Source organism: Lates calcarifer, unplaced genomic scaffold, assembly GCF_001640805.2.
Source record: "Lates calcarifer isolate ASB-BC8 unplaced genomic scaffold, TLL_Latcal_v3 _unitig_5494_quiver_732, whole genome shotgun sequence".
Lineage (NCBI taxonomy): Eukaryota > Metazoa > Chordata > Actinopteri > Centropomidae > Lates > Lates calcarifer.
The window spans coordinates 59,058-81,958 of NW_026117562.1; the positions used below are offsets into that span (position 1 = coordinate 59,058).

The 22,901-nt window shown below is 43.0% G+C and overlaps 2 protein-coding genes across 3 annotated transcripts; one reads left to right on the forward strand and one right to left on the reverse strand.

The window, feature by feature from the left end:
- The first annotated feature begins 1,118 nt into the window (after window positions 1-1,118).
- Window positions 1,119-16,058, forward strand: ero1b (endoplasmic reticulum oxidoreductase 1 beta). Of its 2 annotated transcripts, none has more exons than XM_018663180.2 (16): window positions 1,119-1,619; window positions 4,091-4,210; window positions 5,285-5,368; window positions 5,583-5,624; window positions 6,962-7,044; window positions 7,793-7,866; window positions 7,961-8,081; window positions 8,513-8,559; window positions 8,738-8,749; window positions 8,847-8,873; window positions 9,792-9,884; window positions 10,020-10,266; window positions 10,408-10,477; window positions 10,777-10,863; window positions 11,178-11,311; window positions 11,419-16,058. In XM_018663180.2, exons 1-16 carry the CDS (start codon window positions 1,458-1,460, stop codon window positions 11,477-11,479), a joined length of 1,464 nt encoding a protein of 487 aa, XP_018518696.1. In that variant the 5' UTR covers window positions 1,119-1,457; the 3' UTR covers window positions 11,480-16,058. The 2 variants fall into 2 exon arrangements, with proteins under 2 accessions (XP_018518696.1, XP_018518697.1); XM_018663181.2 differs by lacking the exon at window positions 1,119-1,619 and adding an exon at window positions 1,873-2,638.
- Window positions 15,688-22,804, reverse strand: LOC108874672 (G protein-coupled receptor 137Ba). The gene is made up of 7 exons (XM_018663182.2): window positions 22,403-22,804; window positions 19,934-19,983; window positions 19,522-19,744; window positions 19,271-19,420; window positions 19,046-19,174; window positions 18,780-18,901; window positions 15,688-18,659 (listed from the first exon to the last, which is right to left on the reverse strand). Exons 1-7 carry the CDS (start codon window positions 22,802-22,804, stop codon window positions 18,521-18,523), a joined length of 1,215 nt encoding a protein of 404 aa, XP_018518698.1. The 3' UTR covers window positions 15,688-18,520.
- Between the last annotated feature and the right edge of the window lie 97 nt (window positions 22,805-22,901).

Genomic DNA, 22,901 nt, shown 5'->3' on the forward strand with positions numbered 1-22,901 from the left:
GACGTTGACTCTCTCCCATTTGTAGTGTTGCTCCACCTCTCACTGCAACTCTGTCTGTGAGATTGTTTTAATCCTCCTTCATGTTCAGACATGATTATAATGACATACATTTGGCACAAGATGAGTTCAGGGATTCAGATTCAGTATTCAGATTCTTACAAACTGTGGTCAGTCATCTACAAGTGAAGGTCTGTATTCAACATGCTAAGTGAGTTTACCTTTGTGTGACTGTACTTTTAATATGAAAACTAAAAGTATATGTTATACAGAAATACTGTTGTGTGTTATATATTGATTATACATGGTATGGAATAATATGTTGTAAAGTGTCAATATGTGGCCAATTTTAGGTACTTAATACGCTACAGGGTTATTTAATAGTAAAGCACTACATTATATTTCATATACCCTTCATTTATTTTTCAAATAAAATCTTTATTGGAAAGGTAATATATAGTATATCAAATAAACTTAGTGAAACAAACAATATATCCCTCTGAAATGCAGTCGAGTACAGGTGTAAAGAATGAAATTTAACTGCCAGAGTAAAGTACAAATTCCTCTAAATTGTACAGTGAGTAAAAGTACTTTCCACTACTGTACTGCCATGAACATGAAGGGTTTTGTGTTTTAGGAGACCTCACTATTGTATTTATGGAAGCCCTTTTCCACCAGCAAAAGAAAACAATGAAGAACAATGGCTATGACAAAGCACACATAATAACAAAAAGACCACACATTTTGAGCATTTATATATGAAATATTATAATAAATGATTGTATTTGTATTGTATTGTAATTATATACAATATATATAAGATTATGAAACAAAGTTTCCTCCACCACCTCCCTGGCCTACTCATAATTTTGATTTTGTATCTCAAAATCTTTTTCTTAGAAAGTCAAAATGTTGACTATTTATCTATAAATTTCACTGTTTACATACTGTTCAATGTTTTCACTATGTAATTTTTATATATTTTGTTAGAGTTTTCCGTTTTTAAAATGTTTATCTCAAAACATTAAGATTTTTTAATCATTAACTATTTTTTTCTTCTTCTTCTACGCTTTCTTTTTAGTACGTTCCTGCACGCTGTTTATTTTGAAAATCTTAGCCGGAAGTAGCACAACTTCTTGTTATGCTAGTTTAACAGTGAAGTGGAGGCTGGTGGACAGAAACTTCTCCGGACGCACCATCTTCACACGGTGACCCCGGTTCTGTGAGGGGAGTGAGGACTCTAAATGTCCGTGTGAGGGTCCTCAGACACCGGGCTGCTCACTTCACCGACCCGCTCTGATTTTTACAGCCACTGTTAGCCTGCGGATGCTAACTTCAGCTAGCCCGGAGCTACCGTAGTTAGCTTCCAACTCGCCACACAGCGGGAGGACAACACAGAAGCCCTGCTGGTTTTTCTCTGTTTTTATTGTCCCAGCGGGGCGACACCGTGACAGTGAAGGATGTGGAGGGTAACTTTACAGGCGTTTGGTGTTTTGCTCTTGGCCTGGTTCTTCGGGAACTTTGTTCTGGGCTGGTTTCAGCAAAACAACGTAAAACCCCAAACGCAGCACAGCGAGCATCCGAGCGGAGCGTCGGACCCGGACCAGAGCTGCCTGTGTCATGTAGGTAACCTCCACACACTGACTTAACCTCAGTGTGTGTGTGTGTGTGTGTGTGTGTGTGTGTGTGTGTGTGTGTGTGTGTGTAGCTTTAAAAACGACAACACGACACAACCACAGTTTCCATTGAGGAAATCTTCTAGCATTTTCTACTGTCATCTTAATTTGACGTCACCCTGTGTGTGTGTGTGTGTGTGTGTGTGTGTGTGTGTGTGTGTGTGTGTGTGTGATGCTAGCTAGCTGCAACTCTCCATTAATGTGTGTGTGTATGTGTGTGTGTGTAAGTCACATTCTTACTATTTTAATGTTGATATTAAATCATGTTGGTGGCTCTGAAATGAAAGTGTGTGTTCACTGAGGCCGGAAACAGACGGTGTCAACAACAAGAATATTTTGTTATTTAATAAAATAAAAACAGTCGACACGTCAAATCAAATTAAACTAAACTAAACTCTCACATTTGTTTTTAGATATAAAAATAAAATGTCCTCGTGAGTGAAGGTGATTAAGACGTCGCTGCTGGTTTCTTTATAAAATATTTCTCTTCATTACAATCAGTGGATTCATTAAAGAGGTTTAAGTATCTCAGACAGATTCGAGTCAAACTGGTGTTATTTCAGTTACACAGTAGAAAAGCGTGGTGTACTCTGATTGGCTGATGGCGGAGCTCGACTCCTGCCCGCTCATGGGAGTTGTAGTCTTCTGCGTCACGGCCGACAGAGCGTTCCCTGCGGCCTCAGAGCCCGCTGAGGACTACAACCAGGGAGGCGGAGGGCGGAGGGGCGGGGTTTGGGTTTTGACAGCGGGTTGTTTTGGAGGCGGGGCCCCGGAGGAGCGTGGGGCCGCGGGTCTGAAGTGACAGCTCAGCCCGCAGACCGAGCTGCTGCTGCTGCTCAGACTCATGGGAAGTTCACCAGGAGCAGGTTTTAATCTGAAGCAGGTGGAACAGAAGAGTGAAGATGCTGAGAGCGCTCGGCCTCCTCCTGCCCTTCCTGACGCTCGGCGGACTGCTGCACTCGGAGGTTTGGGTTGAGTCTGTGTTCTGTGTCATGCTGAGAGTTTCCAGGTGATTGTGAAGGCGTGTGAGCAGCACGAGGCAAATCTGACGAAATACAGAACCAGAGAAAGACTTTAAACCAGGGAGAGAGACCAGGGTCACATCAGGGTTTCTCATGGTTCAACACCGATCGTTCTTTACAGAACGAAGTGTCCAGAGCTGGCTCCATATGTTTGGTCAAATCCTGGTCTGAGAACTTAAGGACGTGTTCCTTTAAGGTAGAAAACAGGAGGAAGTGATGTGTTATTGTAGAATTATTTCCACCATGGTCGACTGAAAATATAATTTACCACCAAAGTGTGAAACCCAGATTAACTGTAAATAAGAGTAAAGTTTTTACTGGAAAGTTAATTCCTCACGTATGAATTCTGTGAATCTTTTATTATATTAATAACAACACTTTTCTTCCTGGAGATATCCTCAGCAGTGTTTAAGAAGCTGCTTCATTCTGAATAAACTCAACAGTCACTCGTTACTGTGAGTTGTAGATTTCCACTTGTTCTGCGTCTCCATGTTTTCAGTCACGTAACATTTGCACAGTTGAAACACATCAAACCCTGATTGGATCATTTCACAGGTCAGAGCTGGTGAAGCAGCTCTGCAGCTTGTTTGCATGTCTGTCGATGCAAATAGCAAAAACAAAAGAGACTAAAGCTGAGATGGTAAAACCAGCCGGAGATCAGATAAACAGGCCGAACACCAGAGACGAGACGCTGACCTGCTGACCACAGCTTTCATTCATCAGGTGGTCGGGTTGACCCTCAGTGTTTACCAGCTAAACCAGGTGTTTGCTGTGGATTAAGACGACGTGTGATGGGTGGTTACCTGGTGGTGTCGGCGCCCCACCTGTAACGCCCTCCTCTGTTTACTGAACTTATTAATGCTCCCAGATTTACACTGCAGCTCAAACACTAACAGGTGAGCAGCAGTTTGTGGGAGGTGCTGTGTGGGTTCAGGTGTATGGAGGTGCAGGGAGGTGGAGGTGCGTCCGCCTCCTGCTGTGAATCAGGGTGGTGCAGATTAAACTGAACAGATGCAAGAAAAACAACCAACAGATTCAAAGATGAAGAAGGAAATTCAGATGTAATAACACTGCAGTTTGACTGGGACTCTGCTCCACCCCTGTGTCAGGTGGAGGAGGTTCAGTGAACACAGGTAGGAACAGGTGAATATTCAGGTGGTTCCTCTGACAGACTCAGGTTTCAGAGTGGATGGTGTGGACTGATGGATGCAGCTCTGGTTGCTGCTGCTTCTTTAACCCTCACATTTAAAAAAAGAAAAAGCAGAGTGAGAATGAAAAAAGACTTTAAACAAACACCACAATCAGCAGCAAAGCGTCTGAGTTCAGTTTGTGTTGCTGAGTCTGTTGTGTGTAACGTTGTTGTCGTCAGTGCGGTGACACCCTCTCTCCTCTCAGCTCACCGGCGTCCTGGACGACTGCTTCTGTGACGTGGAGAGCATCGACGTCTTCAACAACTTCAAGATCTACCCTCGCATCAAGAAGCTGACAGAGAGAGACTACTTCAGATACTACAGAGTAAGAGCTCCACTCACTGACTACTGTAACACACTTAATGACACGCTGTGTATTTCTAAATATGTGAGGTATGAAGCGTTACACCCTGTTGTTTACTGTAAACTGCAGTCTTCAGTTTCTTAGCTACATGTGGAGGTTTAGGACAGAAAGTCTGAGGGAAGTGAACATGTTCCTCATCAGTCCTCGTCCAGTTTCAGTGACAGGAGCTGCTGCTCTAAACCGGTTCGCTCCCTGACTCTCAGATTAATCTTAGACAAAAGAACTGGTGTGTGTGAGGCGGCGCTGCAGCTGCAGGTGTGTTTTGTTTCTGCAGAGTTGGTTGTGAGGCTGTTACAGAACAGGAAGGATGAGTTTCTGAAATATTGTGAAATACACAAGTATTGCAGCTGGAGTCTGTGGACATGGACAGTGAAGAGGAAGCAGAGCCTGTGGACACGTTCAAAAACAACTTTTGTTTTTGTTTTGGCAGAAGTCTAAAAAAGTTTGAAGTGTTTAGTTGAAGTTATTCTCTGGGATGTAATACACATAAATAATCATGTTTTATTTTTCTGTTCAGTTTATTCAGGTTAAATTAGTTCCTGTAACTTCAGTTGGTCTGAACAAAACCACAAATGTTTGTGGTTTGAATAGAAAAGAAAAGTCAGTTTCACTCTCTGCTCTGTAGCTGTGTGAGCTAACGCTAATATTAGCATCAGTGCTCCAAACGACAATATGAGAAGTGAGAATGGGTGGGGGGGGGGCAGTTATTCAAAGACGGAGGGAACTGAGAACGTGTCAGACTCACTTCTTACAGCTGATCCTCAGTTTGTGTCAGGACCTCGGCTGAACCTCAACATTATCGCTCATGGAAAATGCTAAACATTAGCAGGCTAACACAGCACTCCACTGCTCCTGTGATCCACCTGTGATCCACCCCCCCACCTCAGAAACCAGGTGCTGGATCACAGGTCTCTTCACAGCTGCAGCTCAGACCTGGTCTCTGTAGAACACAAGCTTCATGAAACGATGAAGCGGCGACATGAGACGTTAAACTGTGGTGACTCCATCAGGACGTCTCCTCTCTCTGTCCTCCAGGTGAACCTGAAGCGACCGTGTCCTTTCTGGCCTGATGACGGACACTGCTCCATCAAAGACTGTCACGTGGAGCCCTGCCCTGAGGTCAGAGGTCAACCACACTCACACCTGTTTAATAACAACAACACATTTCAGACTTTCCCACCGAGGTCAGGTATAATGATAAAAAACAGACGTATTAGTGTTTGGAAAATAAAAGAGTTTAACGACGTGTCAGTTTTCAGACGGATGATTTAAGGCTGGTGTGTTTTGCTGTGCAGATGAAGTCGTCTCTTATTGTTTGTTTGTTGTGTTGCAGAGTAAGATCCCTGTCGGCATCAAGTCTGGGAACTACAACAAGGTGAGAGCACCTGACGGAATCAGAAACATCCTCTGCTACGACCTGCTGTTTGTTTCCAGTCAGTTAATGCCTGATGTGACAGAGACACATGATGACCAGTGTAAACATACGTCTCTTTTTTGATGACACCTGTTACTCCTCAGTGTCGCACTTTAAACCGTTTCTTCAGATTTTCTTATTTCAAAATAAAACACAGCTCTTCTTCAGCCGTCCTGCCCTCATCACAGGGACGCCACTTTTTTTGCTTTTTTTTTTTTTTAAAGACTGAAAGTTTTTATCAAACAAACAGCAGAGAACCTTTAACTTATTTAGTTAAAGGTGTGAGAAGCTGCCGGCTGTTTGTACCTGTTCATCTCTGAACATCAGGTTCCTTTCACTCGTTTAATGGAGGAAAGAACCAGCTGCATTTGTTCCAGCGCTTTCTGTCTCATCAGCTGATTCACTAAAACACACACACACACACACACACACACACTCCCTGGACCACTCTGCTTATCTCCTCTGATAGTTTCCATGTAGAGGCCGAGGACTGAGTGTTTGCTCTTGGCTCGCAGCCTCATGTTTGTCTAATGAACCAGACGTGTTTGGACACTCGTCTCCATCAAGGTCGAATCTGTTCCACCGACCGTCAGCGGAGGAGACTCAGCACTTCCTGTTAGAGTCTGTGGGAGGGGTTAAAGAGAGCGTGTCAGCAGAGTGTGAGGAAGGTCTCAGACTACATGAGTTCAAAATCCTAATCAACCTGGAGCCCAACAGGTTCAGGCTCCACCTGCTCTGACGATGCTGTTCTGAAAGTTTGTCGTCTCCTTACTCACGGTGAGAAAACATATCACCAACCGCTCTTTGAACCACTCCTGAAGCAAAATCCACCTGTTGAGCTCATGAGCAGGTTTTGGCCCTGGTTTCCACCCACAGACAGTTTTTGGACTCGACCCCTGATCGTGAACTGTTCCTCGTTTTTTTCACTGCAGATCAGCACATACAGCTCGTATCACTTGCTTCTTGTGGACATCCTGTCCTGCTCATTTCAGTTTGAAGAAACAGAAAACTCCATGTTGTGTTACAGGGTTGGTGAGCAGCAGCTTCATTTTTCCTCCTGGACAGAGCCAGGCTAGCTCTTTCCCCCTGTTTCCAGTCTGTATGCTAAGCTAAGCTAACCTGCTTCATCTAGAACAGACAGACATCAGTGGTATCGACCTTCTCATCAGGAAGTGAATGAGTGTATGATGAGGAAAGATCCTCCAGGAGCGTCACGCTCTTCACTGCTCAATAAGTCAAATTATATTTAGATGTTTATTAGCAGGAGATGCTAACACTGTCCCTCCTCCTCTCTGCAGTACTCCCAGGCAGCGAATACGATGTCGGACATGAGCGAGTGTGAACAGGCCAAAGAGCTGGGAGCCATCAACAGCACCCTGAGGTGAGAGACAGACCCCGTCCTGTCTGTTCGATCTGTCGGCTGCAGATACGTTCACTCAGCCTCAGCTGATCAGAACCAGGTCGAACATTAACCGGCGTCTGAGCTGCAGCTGCTGCAGGTTTCCCACTGTTTAAAACTAGTGATGCGGAATGTGCAGGACGATGGTGACATGAGACGAGTGTGTGAACCTGACACAGGAATATTCAAAGCACTCGTACGTTCGTGCTGATAAAAACTGAGATCATGCAACGTTCACGTTAGAAAACTGTCATGACTTTAAAATCTAAAAATAACCTGCGAGTGAAGACAACAGGAAGAACTAACAGATTCCAGATATCAGTTTGTTGCAGTCACGTAGCGTCACATCAGAGTTTCTCTGTTACAACATGAGCTGGTGAATGTTTTTACCATCGTCAGAGTTCAGCTTTAAATGTGTTTCCATTTCAACACCTGCAGCAGCCTCAGTAATAAACATGTAAATCGTTACTATGGCTGTAAAGGTGGAGTTTATGGCAGAGCTGTTTTGGATTGTATTTTACAGGTGTACCTAATAAAATGGCCACTGAGTGTGGTTTCATCACAGACTGATCAGTTTCTTCTGCTCGATCCAGGTTTCTCTCTTTGACCAAAGTAAAGTCAGACTTTAAAGTAGCTTCACTAGTTAAATAAACGTGTAGTAAACTCTGTCTCAGCTGCACGTCGCTCTGTGGATCACCTGATTTGAACTTTGTGTTATTTCCTGTTTCAGTAACCAGAGTAAAGAGGCGTTCGCTGACTGGGCGAGACACGACGACGCTCAGGACCATTTCTGTGAGCTGGATGGTGAGAATCAGCTTCGACCTCTTTAACCCAAAGATAACTGAGCAACCACTGTTCAGATTTACACTGAGTGTGTGTGTGTGTGTGTGTGTGTCAGATGAAACGTCTCCAGATGCTGAGTACGTGGATCTGCTGCTGAATCCAGAGCGATTCACTGGATATAAGGGTCCTTCAGCCTGGAGAGTCTGGAACAGCATCTACGAGGAAAACTGCTTCAAGTGAGACCGAAACACACGACACGTCAGAGTACTGTGATTACTCTGCAGCTGAATATCATCAGTCCGTTACTGTTACAGCGAAAAGAAAAGCTGTTTATTAGTGGAAGGTTTCCTGTCCTGTCAGTGCAGGTGTGATCAGAGAGGACGGCAGAAATATTCACATTATTTCATCACAGTCAAATACAAACTGTGCTCAGGTGAAGAACTACTACTCTAACAAGTTACTTTTGTAATGAGTTACTTTCTCAACTCATCAGCCATAAACCCCAGTGTGAACACACCTGATCCAGAAACTCAGATTTGTTTGTTTCAGTCTTTGTGTAAATTCTGTCCTCTGAAAGTTTGAACATAAACCTGCGATGATCACTAAATCAAAATGTGTGTGTGTGTGTGTGTGTGTGTGTGGTGTGTGTGTGTGTGTGTGTTGACAGGCCCAGATCAGTGTACCGACCTCTGAACCCTCTGGCTCCGAGCAGAGGTGAGTCAATAAACAGCTCCGTTCACAGTTTCCAGTCGCAGGGAGGAGAATCGCTGCAGAATCATTTAACAGCTGAAACGTCCTCTTCTTTGCATCATGTTGACTTGTGTTCAAATGTGTGTGTGTGTGTTAATAATAGATCTAACAGAGCTTTGTTCTCTCTCCTCTATTTGTTCAGGAGACGACGACGGTGAGTAAAACTACACTGACTTCACATGAGTCTATTTTTAGTTGAGTTGTAAAAAAACCAACAGATCAAATCTTTTCTGGTGTCGTTCATGTTGCAGGAGAAGGTTTCTACAAGTGGCTCGAAGGTGAGTTCCACCTCTCTGCTCAGACCCTCCTCTCTCTGTCACACAGAGTTTTCTCTGACATTTCCTTTAGAGTTAAAACCAACTTTCTGTTTCTTCCTTTGAACCTCAAAACAAGTTTTGTGTAAATTCAACTCTTTTTCCTGCTCGACCACGTCGGCCACACTTGCTGTCGTCCTCATCCTGACTGAGTGAAGCTGAGCTCCTCTTATCTCCTCTCTGCTTCCTCTGCAAGTTCCTCTTAAACACAAACGGTCGACTGCTCAAAGACGGCAGAGTTCTCTGGGTACAAAGAGGCCAGAGAGCTTTTACAGAGAGCTGCCAGTCATCTGTTGAGCAGTGTAACCAGCATGACGTCTGCAGGAAGCACATTCATCTTCAGATAAATCGTCTTTGTTGTGGCACAGTTCAGGTCGTTGCTGAAAGTTTCTTCCTCAGAGCAACTCGTTGACAGTTTGACTCTGAGGAACGAGTTAACGGTACACAAACGAGCAAATGTCAAAGAAAGCAACAAGTGTGTTGTTGGTCGCGTAAACAAGACCTGGAGGAGGTCGGGTCCTGGACCTGTTGACAGAGATCCTCTCAGACACGGTGCTGCTTCTGCTTCATGGGGAAATCACACAATGCACATGTGCAGGTGGTCACAAAAACAGCTGTAACACAGGTCCAGATGTTGTAACATGCAACACTGACAGTGTTACTGCTCGCAGCTGCTGCAGGAGCATTACTGTAGCTCTGTTCACCTGCACCAGGAGCTGAAGCTCCAAAAAAAACCAAAACTACTGCATGAGAAGTTTCAACATGGAGCGAAGAAAGAGTAAAAAGAGTTGGAGTTTTTAGTTTTTTTACCAATAACACATTTACTAATCAAACATGTTTTAGTTTAGTTTTCACTGCTCACTCTCGTCTCTCTCTCTCCAGGTTTGTGTTTGGAGAAGAGAGTTTTTTACCGACTCATCTCCGGCCTCCACAGCAGCATCAACATCCACCTGTGCGCCGAGTACCTGCTGGACGGTACGAGCATCTCACCTGAAACACACCTGTCACCTGTAGAACTGATTCACTTTATCCTAAGAGTACAAAGCAACAAACACAGAACTTTGAGGGAGAACAGAAATGTGATGTTGTTGTTGGTGTTTGATTCGTCAGAGGGCTGGAGTCGCTCAGTCTGGGGCCCAAACATCCAGGAGTTTCGGCAGCGCTTCGACCCGGCCGAGACGAAGGGTGAGGGCACGCGGCGCCTGAAGAACCTCTACTTCCTGTACCTGATCGAGCTGCGGGCGCTCTACAAGGTGGCGCCGTACTTCGAGCGAGCCTTCGTCAACCTGTACACTGGAAACACTCAGGAGGACGGAGCCACCAAAGACCTGCTGCTGCAGATCTTCAACGAGATCAAGTAAGGACGCAGCGACCTCCACCGACCACAGTCCTCATCCTTCCAGACAAGTCGAACCTGGAGGGAATCTGAACTCTTATTTAGCACATGTGCATTTAAACATAGAAATGTCAAAGACTAACGGCTCCTTTTGTCTTCCAGAGCTTTCCCGATGCACTTTGATGAGAAGTCCATGTTCGCCGGACACAAGATGGAGGCCAAAACACTGAAGGTGAAAGCAAAAGCTTCAGCAGTGACTCAGCAGAGGGAATAGAGTCGCTCTCTGTTCTGTGTGTTTTTTTTTGTGTTTTTTATTCTGGCCTTTGTTCACTCTGTTTTAATGAGCAGTGAAGCAGAGGAGCCAGAAACCAGTCGACGTTTGATTTATTTGATCAGGAGTCGATTCAGTCACCAGACTGAACCCTTGTTTTCTGTCTAGTTTCTGCCTCTTACTAAATGACCGCTGCCTGAAATGTTTCAGTGACAAACAGAAACTCTGAACGTCGCCGTCTCCTCTCGTTTCTCCTTCAGGAGGAGTTCCGCCTCCATTTTAAAAACATCTCCAGGATCATGGACTGTGTCGGCTGCAGTAAATGTCGACTTTGGGGAAAACTTCAGGTCAGTCGCTTCACACTGGTCTGATCGCTTCATTATTCCAAATATTCTTCTTCAACAAGAATTTATTCAAGAAAACCAACAGAATATGTCAAATATATGAAGTAAGATCAGTGCAGAGTGAAATAATATAGACCTGGTTTTAATTATAGATCAGATAGAACAGCATATTTAACTTACTGCTTATTTCTGAAGAAATAAACAAACCTCTCAGCTGCACTGACCCAAAGTGATTTATAGAATATTATGGTTCCTTTAAAAGGTCCCACATGTTTCTGTTTCTATATAAATGTTGTTTTCCCTTTGTGTGTCTGCAGACTCAGGGTCTGGGCACGGCTCTGAAGATCCTCTTCTCTGAGAAAGAGATCAAGAACCTTCCTGAACACAGCCCGTCTAAAGGTTTCCAGCTCACCCGACAGGAGATCGTGGCGTTGATGAACGGCTTCGGCAGGTACGTTACGGCTCTGTGGAGTCTGAGCTCCTGAAAGGTTCAGAGTCTCTGTCTCTGGTGTGTTGTTAATCTTCATGTTACATGTTATTTGTCTCTGTCGCTTGCAGGTTGTCCACCAGTATACACCAGCTCCACAACTTCCGCCTGCTGTTGAAGGAGAACAGGTAACAGGAGGTGATGCTCCACCAGCCCACACTGAACTGCAATAGTCTAATCCTCACCAGGGAGAAGGCCTTTTTATTAACGGACATCAGGATCAGCAGTGAAATTAACAACTCCTAGTTCCAACAGTTTTATCCCAGAAATCTCATTTTCCCTCCTCCTCCTCCGTCAGGTCGATCATGAATGTTAACTCTTCTGCCTCTTCTTGCCTTCATCAGAAAAACTTCTTTCTTCGCAGTCATTTAATTTAATTTGGTCGTTTTTGAGAAGCTGATGAAAGTCAAACATTTGGTTGAGACAACCTTGAAGGAAAGACTCGTTTGGGAGGAAGTGACGTTAACAGACCGACCTCTCAGCGACTGGACGGACTCACGATGCCTGGACGCAGATTAAACTGCGCTCAACAGGAAGTGACTGAGTTTGATTTTTTTTTTTTAACTTACATAACTTCACGGTTAATTCCTCTTCCTTTGCTAATCCCGCCCTCTGCTGACATCACATCCTGTTGGATTTTTACACTCGTGAACCTGACTCAGACCTTTACGGCTCCTCTGTAAGGATGTAGAAAGACTTTGTCCCGGGGAAGGACTCGGTCCAGACGAACCGCCGGGACGCCGCTGCCTGTCTTTGTTTTTATTTTTCCCTTCCTCTTCTTCCTCCTCTCTCTCCGTCTCCTGTTGTTTCTAGAGAAGTTTCTTGCCGGAGGATCTGGACCAATCTGCTTGTGTTTTACGATATAAGGCCTAATTTATGTCAGCTCGTTAGCTGTGTGTGTCTGTGTGTGTGTGCAGAGGTGTGTGAGGTGCTTCCACTAGCCACAGAGCAGTGAGGTTTTAGCAGCAATGATGGACGGGAACTGTAGATCAGTTAAAAAGACTGAGAAGTCATTAAAAACCAGCGTTCATCTCTGATATCCAGGAAACATCAAGAGTTAGAAACAGAGTTTGGTGAGTTTGTTACAGCCACAGCACTTCCTGCTGCAGAGGGAGAAGAGGATCATGGGTAATGGTGTTTCATTTCAGTGAGTGGAGCTGCAGTCAACCGATAGTCTTTGATTTCTGTACATGAAAACCACTGAACAGCTCGGACTCCTCTGGTGGCTGCAGGGGGCGCTGCTGCTCAGCAAAGTTACATTTCGTTGCGTTAAGGAAAAAAGTTAAACTCCAGCTTCTCCAGTTTGACTATCCACTCTGGCTAGTGGACGACGAGTGCGAACACTGACAAAATGTAACGTCAGCGTTTGGTTCCAGCACCAACATTTAATCATTTACCCAACAACACCGGAGTTAAGATAGATTTCTTCTTCCTCTGATGAACTAGTCAGTGTGAACAAAGGAGCAGCTGACAACATCCAAACTAAGATTATAGACAGAAAACTGTACAACCCAGAGATCAATTAAAATATAATCAGACACTTACATTTAATTAAAGGAGGAGGCAGCAAATAAGGAACCAAACGCCGTCTGGAGAGCTCTGTGTGTGTGTGTGTTTGTATGTGTGTGTGTGTGTGTGTGTGTGTGTGTGTGTGTGTGTGTGTGTGTGTGTGGATCATCAGCAGTTGCAGCTATAACATCATGGACTACGACTTGATTCCATAGTTAAATAACCATAAACTTGAGAACAGTAGCAGTTTTTTTTTGGTCTCTTGCGATAACTAGTAATTCTTTCTGTTTGGATGGATGGGTCATATTACTGTCTGTCTGTCTGTCTGTCTGTCTGGTTGGTTGCTGATGTATATTTTGTAAAAGTGCTGCCTACTTTATTCCGGCGTCGTGTTTTGCTTCAGCCATGTTGTCTTAAAGCACAACAGATTTCTTTAAAGTAGGGAGTTATTAAGTTCTTTTGAGACGAGTTCTCGCTTCAGTATTTTTATTTGTCGCTGCAGGTTTTTGTCGTTCAGAGAGACACAGATGGCTGTGAGATGTAATTTCCTCAAGTGAAACTGAGGTGTTAGATAAATGTATCAGCAGGAGGACGGAGTTGTGGCAACAGTGTTTTGTTTCTGCTGATGTTTCAGGAGCCTGTGCTGCGTAAATCCCACGTTTAGACCAAAACCAACACTGTAGATGACAACAGTATCACACCTGGTAGTTTAGGGACGAATATCAAAAGTGAGTTGATGAGTAAAAGATTTTGGTAGATGAACTAATTCACTAACGTCTGACTTCCTGCGACTCACTGCAAGCTGCCTTACCTATAAACCGTTTTTCTCAGTAGTTAGAAGTGCATTTGTTGGGGACTATTTCCAGCGGTGGATTAATTTGTACTTGAACCAGACTTCAGTACAGGAGACGTTTCATGGATCTGTGAGACAGCTGCACTTGTTTTAGGAATATTCAGCATTATACTGAAACCACACAGAACAACGATCTTAGATCATTTCTCACCTGTTACGATCACAAAGCAACGTAAAACAAGCAAAGGACAGATAACGCATTCGTTGTTGTTAGCCCAAAGAAAATGGACATCACGTTTGCAACGTCACATGAAGGTTTCTAAATCCGGAAACTTTTTGAAACCAGTCATCCAGTCAGCTCCTAGTGGCCGTCAGAGGAACTGCAGCTGGGGATGCTTCCTGGCTTCACTCCTCAGCTGTGTCTGTCTCAGCAGGTCGAAGACCAGTTTATGAGGCTTTTTTAATTATAATTTAGTTGATTTTTGCAGCTTAAACAGTTTGTTTGCTCGACTAGTAAAAGAAAAAGCAGTAAAATTAGGAAATGGACCAAAGAATTTTAAGTTGCCTACATTTTATTATATATTTTTGTTTGTTTATGAAGCCCAGGAAGTGTTTCTCTTATTATTACTGATTCTTTCACTACCTTAGCTGTATAGTTCAGAGTAGGGATGTTACAATAAGTTATGACTTTTAAGATCAACACATACTGGTAAGCCTTTTTCTGATCATGCAGTGTAAGTAAAGTTAAGGCTGACACGTCACATTTTTTCATTTTGGCTCTTTAAAATCAAGAGTTGGATTTAAAAATGCAGTTGAAATAAGGATATATTGAATTTTTCAACATTTATAGTTACATTTAAAGTAAAACTGCAGCTTCTGCTTGATCCTGTCTCTTGCTTTAGTGTTGTTTCAGCAACTTTTTGGGGAATTCATGTAGTTTGAATTGAAGATGTTATTATCAGCCGCCGAGGTTTTCTTTCAAAAACTCCTGTCGGTCAAGAAATAGTTTATTTGGAGCTGAAGGTTTCTCTCTCTTCCTCCCTTTTCCCTTTCAGCTGCTGATTCTGTTAAATGTGAAGTTTTATTCTGAAGCTTCTCAGAAAGAAAACAGTTTGTCTCGTATCGTGTGTCTGTGTTTGTTTGTGTAAACAAAACGATAAGGGAAACGGTTCTGTCAGAAAGTTTGCGTTTTTGTTGGACATATACATGTATGTTTGAGTGTATGGAGGCCTGAGTGTGACAACTGAATAAAAATAAGTATAAAATTCAATTGAGTAAATCAGTACTTAATATAATTTTAAATACCTCAACTATCTTAGCATAATGAAATAATCATTAAGTGCTACAGTTTAAATTTAAGTTTGAATATTCTGCCTTTTAATGATAAATTCACACATTTGTGGAAGTATTTTTAAAGGCCTTTAACTTTAAATTTCATTAAACTTTCTTTGGTTTCATTTAATTTTTCAAATAAAAAAGATTTTTTATATCAAAGAAAGACAATTTTAAGTTAATCCAAAAAAAGTGCAAATAGGAAAGCAAAAGTATCACTTTTTCAGCCTCTTTTGAATCTTGAAAGAAACTCAAACCCAAAATGTCAAATTGATTTACCACTGAATACTAAAATTAAAATTACAACTGAATTTAAATTACTTTAGTATTTTACTTTGAAAACCATCTTCCTGAATTTATATGTTCTGAATTTTCCAGAAAGAAAAAATAATCTCTTCTGATTCAGAGCTGATTTCAAAATAAAATATTTAAGTGTTTTTAATACAGTGATACTCAAATTTTAGTGTTTAGTGTTGTTACATTTTTCAAGTAGGTATTCAGTTACATATGTAAAAAAAAAAAAAAAGAAATGATTTTGGCCTTTCTTTACCTCCATATTATCTATTCTAATTAAGGACAGTTTATAATAATTTCAGTGTCACCTTGCAGCCTCCATAAGATAGTGTCTGTGTTTGTTTATTTTCTTTGTTTCTTTGTGAGGACGCTGAGACAGAAATTATACGAGGCACAAAGTGTGTGTGATGAGTGTTGTGTGTGTGTGTGTGTGTGTGTGTGTGTGTGTGTGTGTGTGTGCGTGCGCGTGCGCATGCCTTCCCTCCTCTGAGCCGCCTTGCATGTCCTCCAGCAGCTGGACGTCCTGAACGGTCCACAGCCTTAAAACTAAACCGCCACTTTAGAAAAAGAAAAAAAAACAAAAAACAACCTGCTTCAGATCTTCACGCTCCTCATGTTGAATCCAAATCTGTACAGTTTGTAAAAGGCAGCACAGGTTGAATTTTTTTCTTTTGCTTTCAGATCTCTATGATTATAGATATATAAATATAGTTGCACCATGTCGATGTGTGTACCTGTTGATTATATTTATTTGAGAAGAGGAATAAATATTTCTGGACATCACTCAGCTTGTTTGGTTTTTATCTTTGAAGCTCGGGTCGTCTGTACTGTTCACGTGAACGTGATATCTCGGTAACTGGTATCAGGGGATTTCTCGAAATTTGGCGCACAGTGATGAACTGATTAAATTTTGGAGGTTAAAGGTCAAGGTCACTGTACAAAAGATGTTGTTTTGCCTTAAGAATCAAGAATTCACACGTTAATTAACTGGACTGTTTGGCTAGAGGTGTACAACTGTGAGGTGGTAATTCTGGTTGTTAAAATTTTCCCACCAATTTAAAAAAACAAAACAAATATTTTCTTCACATTTTGTTATTATTCACTGAGAAATATCAGCCTCATGTCTGTAAGAACTTTTACATCCAAGTGTGTGTTTATGCACATTTTTCATTTGCACATAAAAAAAAGAAAAACTGAATGAAAATGCTGAAAACATGAAGGGAAAGAAGTGTTTTCCTGTCGTGTGAAGAGTCATTTTCATCCTAGAAATGCTTTGTATGTTTATAAGTTTGGTAAGAATGTCATTATTTACACCAGCACTGATGTGTTCTGATTGGAGTCATATTATTTAGTTTCCAGCTCAAGAACCAAGTTAAAGTCTGCAGTTTCTCTTTAATCTGAGCACAGAAAGATTAGATTCAATAGCGGTAGAGATCTGAAATGAAGTGAATTAAAAAAAGAGAGATGATGTCAGTACAGTTTTGTTGTAATGAAAACCAGAAGAACTTGTCATTTTATTGTTAGAGTTGCTTTTTGTGTCGACACGTCACAAACACATGAACCACAAACACAACAAAAGCTCAACAACAGTGAAATACATCGTCTCAGTGAGACTCTGCTGCTGTACAAAGAACTTACAAAACCTGCGTCTGTTAGAAATATAGAGTTTAAGCTTTTTCCTGAACATCAAAACACTGCAAAACATTTTAACCATAACTTAACGATGGGCCGAGTCTTTAAATCACTTGTTTCTGATTTTGAAATTTGGACAGAGTTTTTATATAAGTTTGGAAATATTCAATTGATCAATTTAATTTCACAGGTAAAAAATTTTAACTTATTCAAAATGATAAGACTCAACCCAGAATTAAATGACTCGTTAAAATGTGGATATTTTGAAATGTACATTGAGGTGTTCAGCTGTCTGGTTATTGATATTTACAGGATAATTGATTCTGTTAAATCAAGTACAGATTTTGACTTGGTTTTGTCTCTCACCTCAAAGAATGACTCACGTTTTTCAAGAATTATTCAGGACAGGAAATCAAATTGTTTGTCTGTCGGTCTCCATGTGTTAAATGTTAAAAATAAAATACCTCTTACTAAATACCTTGAAAAAGACAGAAATCCTAAAAGTCACGGTCACATCTGGAGCTTTAGTTGAGTATTTATTTCAAACAGAACAAAAGAATCAGGTCAGATTTATTTGACTACTTGGTCAATCCTCATTGAAATATTCCCTCAGATGACTAAGAAACATTCTCTAAAACATTCATCACAACATCGTTTACATACTGTGATTCTAAAACACATCAACATTCTCAGATGCAGGGTTCCTACACAGCGTCAGGACGAGTTTATCATCACCAGGTCGGACACGTTCAGAGGTCAGAGGACGCACTTTGGATAATTTGTTAGTCAGCTCTGGTCTCATGTTGATGTGTTGAGACTTTTTTCAAAAATATTAAATACTGTTTTTTTCACCATCAGATGAGGGGGACAAACACAGTAACTGAAATCTCACTAGCGCCACCATGTGGTCATTTACAAAGCATTTTAAATCATGTTTATCCTGAGTTCCTTCTTTCCCAAATCTATGCGACAGGCTCCCGTCCATATCCGCCCAAACAGACTCACATCAAGGTCAGCCTTTGGCTTTTGATGTTATCACATAGTCTTCATCATGGAACTGTAGCTGTTCAAACTTCCTCAAGCCTCGCCATTCGGCAGCCATCTTGGTAACACCCTGGGGCAGTTTCAGGCTGACAATCGTGGTTTTGTCAAAAGGTGCAAAAGCACTCACAGCTTTCCTTTAATAGTTTGCTAAATTCTTGTTGTCACAGCCTATTTGACGTAAGCTCATATCACCACAGGTGGTGCAACAGGATCAAGATAAAATTATTTCAAAACCCAAATATTGACGGGCCAGATTTGGGCGTCCAACCACTAATTAGCGTGATTGTCTGTCACTGTGTATATTTGAATTTAAAGATCCTGATCCACATGCAACTAAAGCTTTTAAGATTTACTATTAATGGATCTATCATTGGAGTTTCTTCTCCTGAGGGGGGCGCTGCAGTATTTAATGCACCTGAATAAGATCCATGTAGTAACCCTGTTAGACATTCCTGTTCTAACGTCTACACTGTGACTCTACGAACATCTGCATCAGTGATAATAAAAAAAAAACACAATAACTGATCGGTGTCAAAGTGCAGAGTGATGCTGTACAGTGGAGAGAGGAGTCATGGGTAAGGGTGGAGCTCTCCAGTGTTGGCGGTGGTGGTCGTGGTGGTGGTGGTGGTCAGACGCTGTTCATCACTGTTGGTGTGCACAGTGAAACTGCTGTGGCGGCTGCCCCAGTCGTAGCAGTCGGAGGAAAGACTGTCAGAAAGACCAGAAACTGTCAGCACGCTCGTTCACTTTTTCCTGGAGAATTAATGGATGAAAAGACTGATACTAATACGGAAACTGAAATCGCGACATCTGCGTTGATGTTCGTACCTCGCTGATGCATTCTGGGGAGGAATGCTCCATGCCAGGTCATCATCACTGTCGTACCGTCGAGGGTTGTCGAAGAAATATCCTCTGGAAGAGAGGATGTGGTTTGGTATTCCAGCGGTGCTCTGTGGACAAAGAAACAAATATCAGTTTCAGAACCATCCATGGACCGTAAATCATTTCGTCAGGAGGTTCGTTCCTTTTTCTATGTATGATAAAGAGCAACTTGCAGAGGTCAGAGATCACGTGACCCCGCCAGGAGAACTGACCCTGTCCTGAGGCGGCCGCCGGACCCTGAAGAAGAAGACGACCAGCGAGGTGGGCAGCAGCTCCCAGACGAACAGAATCACCCCGAACACGATATAACCAGCATCTCCCAATGACGACCGCAAGTCTGCCTGGAGACACAGAGACAGGTCAAAGGTCAGGGCCTTAAAGTCTAGATGAATGTGAGTGACACCTGCAGCCAGATTAAAGTCTACAACAACCCTCACCTGGTCTGAGACGTTGTACCAGTCGTAGTCGAAGGAGTTGATGGTCTCGATGTCGGTCAGGGCGAGCACCACCAGATTGTAACAGGCTCGAGATGCGTACAGTAACACCACCATGATGCCAATCAGTGTCACCTGACACACTGACGTCCCCTTCACACAGAGGTATCATTGCATCATTAATCATTAATAATTTATTTCATGTGATAGAGTCGTAGAAAACTTTGGTCGTGTCCTCATCGTACTGACTTTACCTTTGACTCCAGGTAAATGTTGGCCAGTGACATCTTGGCAACCTTGTAGAGGCAGACCGACAGCGAGACGGCACACAGGACGAACAGGCTGTCGTTAATGGTGACCCTCACCAGGACGATGGTCTTGACGTCGGCGGCGGTCATCTTGACCAGCAGGGCACAGACCAGATTAACCACCAGGAAGAGGAGACTGACGCCCAGGAAGACCAGGTACAGAGGGAGTCTGGAGGAGGGAGAGAGCTGGTCTGAACTCTCGAAAACTGCAAAGCATTGAAGTAAGAAAGCAACTCTGCTACTTTAAATCAAATACAGATTAGCCTTTTTTGATTGATGGATCATTTTTGAAAGCAGGTGACCATTTTGACTGAGTTACAGATGCTCCATTTAAACAGAATGAGTTAGTTGGAGTTACCTGTACTTGAGCAGTGCAGGTGTGTACTTGGACTTCGCCTTAAAGTAAACCTGCGAGAAAAAACAATGATTACGCACACATTAGTTCAAAAACATACTTCTAACCTGGCTTCACTTATCTGAATTTATTCAGTCATAGACATCTCGCTCATTCTTTCTGCCTGTTGGTGAAATGGTCGACCAATCAGAGCTCTGCAGGAGGGAATAACAATGAAGCTGTCATCTGCATACATAGCTAGCTTGCTGTGTCACTACATTGGTGAAAAACAGCAACAGAAAAATTGCGAAAAAGTTTGGAAGAGTTTGACGCAGCTGTACAGTCAGTGGCAAGTCAGTTTACAGAATTCTCACATTGCCGTATTTCTTTGATTGTGAAAAACCTTAACAACAGCCTCTGTGCTTCTGGTGTGGCTGTTCAGAACAACTGCAAACACTTTATTTCCAATGTGGTCATCCAACATGTCAAGTGTTGTACAAGTGTGGCAGGAATTGGGTTGAAAAGGTTTGGAGGCACTCCACATCAACACAGCCCAGGTTGTAGACCGACAGTGGATGTGGAGGACATGAAATGTCCTGTGTGAGCGCAGCCAATAGTCTGTAGCTTTTTACTCTGGCTGCTTATTTCATCGATTAGTTCCTGAAGGTGCCCTCATTAAGGCAATAAGACACGGTAGTGTTTTGTTGGGGAAAAAACCTGCCTCATCTTAGCTCTCAGGGACAAGTGGTTGAAAGCTCCTGGTAAAGAGGCTCTTCTCTCTCGTCTGAAAAGAAAAAACTGTGTCTTTGTTTTCTGGTCTATTTCTGAATCCACCAGCTGCTCTGGATGAATGGGTGAAGATGAGAGGCAGCTGCTACTCTGATCTCTGCATAAACTGACAGGATTTATAACTTAGCTGTCAGTCCAACATTAAACGATTCATCCAATTCTGGCAGTCGTTGCTGCATTTTTTCATGTTTGTAGCCAGTTTGATTCTCAGGTTGGTTCAGTGACTTCAGGGGCAGCTCTACCCAAGGTGGTAAAGAGGGTCCTCCATTACATGTAGGGTTTTGTGGCTCCTCCTTTCCACGTGCTGAAGTATCACTGAGCAAGACACTCCTCAAATATATTCTAGATGTGTGTTTGTACGAAAAAGTATCAGTTGCTTTAGGACAAAATTGTCTAAATGAAGGTAGTTTATGGAGACAAATCTGTCTTCGTCCTGTCAGCAAAGACAAAAATCGTCACTAGCTATGGGTGCACAACCAAGTCCTCACTTTGAAAATTGAATGGAAATAGAATAAAGTATCAGTAAAAACAAAGCAGCCCGTTATCCACCATCTGATATGTCAGCCTGAAAGTTTGTAGCTGGTTTTTCCTTCCTGTTTCCCAGTGGTACAGGACGGTCATATTGGACGGATTCTACAAGATCTACCCATCCCAAACCTTACATGTCCCAACGAAGTACTGGGGTTTGGGTCTGGTATGAGCCATTTTGTTGAACTGTGTCTATGTATGTCAGACACAACTATATTACACAAACGTAGACATCATAGAGAGGGAAAGACATAATATAGATGAGTTAAAGCAAAAATATATGGTAGCTCCAGCGGTTGAGTCAGATTAAGATCTAAAATTTTGCAGCACCAGTTGGGAACTGTTTGGTCAGGTCTTAACAAGGCCTGTACAGCACAGGTTTGGGTCTCAGCTTTAATTTAATTTAACCCTGCTTAGTTACCCTCCGAAAGAGCAGTCCGTCAAGAGGCTTTGGTGGAATTCAGACCAGAACAAACCACTCGTTTGACATTCATTACCTGCTTGTTTCTTTAGGATTGGGGCTGTAATTACACATTTTGTTGGTTTGAATTATGCTTGTCTGCACAGCTTGAGTTCATATTGATTGACACAGGACAGGTAGTCAGGTGTGGTCTGCAGGTGTTGCACCTGTAACCTGATCCAGTGGTGATGTCACAGTGTACTGACCATGCCCTGAGGTACACTATTACATCACTGCCGCAAAATGAGTTGTTAAACCACTAGAGGTCAGCAAAAACAAGGTTTTCGGCTGCCGTTACGTTGCTGTTTGTCCACGACCACCGGCTTCTTTTCTTTTTCTTTTATCAAGTAGTTTTAGTTTCCTAATCCTAACCAAGTAACTTTAGAAGGCACTGACTGACGTAACCTCCTGACAAATTATGCATCTTTGTTGCTAAGTTTGAGGATTTGTTGATCATTTCGATTGATCTCGGGGACCTGCTCCAGTATTACTAAATCATTCTTGCTGTTCCCACCAGGGACCACAGGTGGCGCCAAATCTAGTGCGATGTAAATCTTTATGACTTTGATGAAAATTGTGGATCAATGGTTGATGCTGATAGACACAAGTCTGACTGCATGAACCCTCCCAGCTGCCCCCAGTGTCACCAGTTTCTTTACGACAGGCGCCAGTACCAGTCTCTGCTCCACCAGCACCAGCACCAGCGTCCCCCTCACCTGTGCACAGTAGAGGTTCATGAGGCTGAGTGTGAAGAACTGCAGGCAGACGGGGAAGCAGTAGAGCAGCCAGAAGGCGAAGGGTCCGAGCGCGTTGGCGGTCACACAGTCTCTGAAGTAGAAGGAGAAGAGGAGGGCGCGCAGGGCGGCCCACAGCAGACACAGGAACAGGAAGGCCGTCTGGTAGCTGAAGCGCTTGTGTCGGTACCGCAGCACCAGCCACAGCTGGGCGTAGATGAAGGCGAAGAGCAGCGAGTAGAAGATGGTGTAGGCGATGGTCAGACCCAGCTTCACGTAGGGGGGGATGGCCGGCGTGATGGTGGGAGGGGGAGGGAGGTGGGAGCCGTTACCGGCATGCTGCTGCCCCTGTGCTGGGTTCCCCTCCATCGCCTCTCCATTCATCCCCCCTGTGTTCCCCAGCAGAGGGAGGGAGGGGGAGGAGGTTAAAGACGGAGCTGCAGCCTCTGATCTCCGGCTGAAGAGGAGGAAGAAGAAACGT

Coding starts and splice junctions, on each gene's coding strand:
- ero1b (XM_018663180.2), top strand. CDS start 1,458: ATGTGGAGGGTAACTTTACAGGCGTTTGGTGTTTTGCTCTTGGCCTGG. Junction 8,874..9,791: donor TTTCTACAAGTGGCTCGAAG/GTGAGTTCCACC, acceptor CTCTCTCTCCAG/GTTTGTGTTTGGAGAAGAGA. Junction 9,885..10,019: donor CGCCGAGTACCTGCTGGACG/GTACGAGCATCT, acceptor TTGATTCGTCAG/AGGGCTGGAGTCGCTCAGTC.
- LOC108874672 (XM_018663182.2), bottom strand. CDS start 22,804: ATGAATGGAGAGGCGATGGAGGGGAACCCAGCACAGGGGCAGCAGCAT. Junction 19,984..22,402: donor TGAACCTCTACTGTGCACAG/GTGAGGGGGACG, acceptor TTTTTCTCGCAG/GTTTACTTTAAGGCGAAGTC. Junction 18,660..18,779: donor CCCCAGAATGCATCAGCGAG/GTACGAACATCA, acceptor TCTTTCTGACAG/TCTTTCCTCCGACTGCTACG.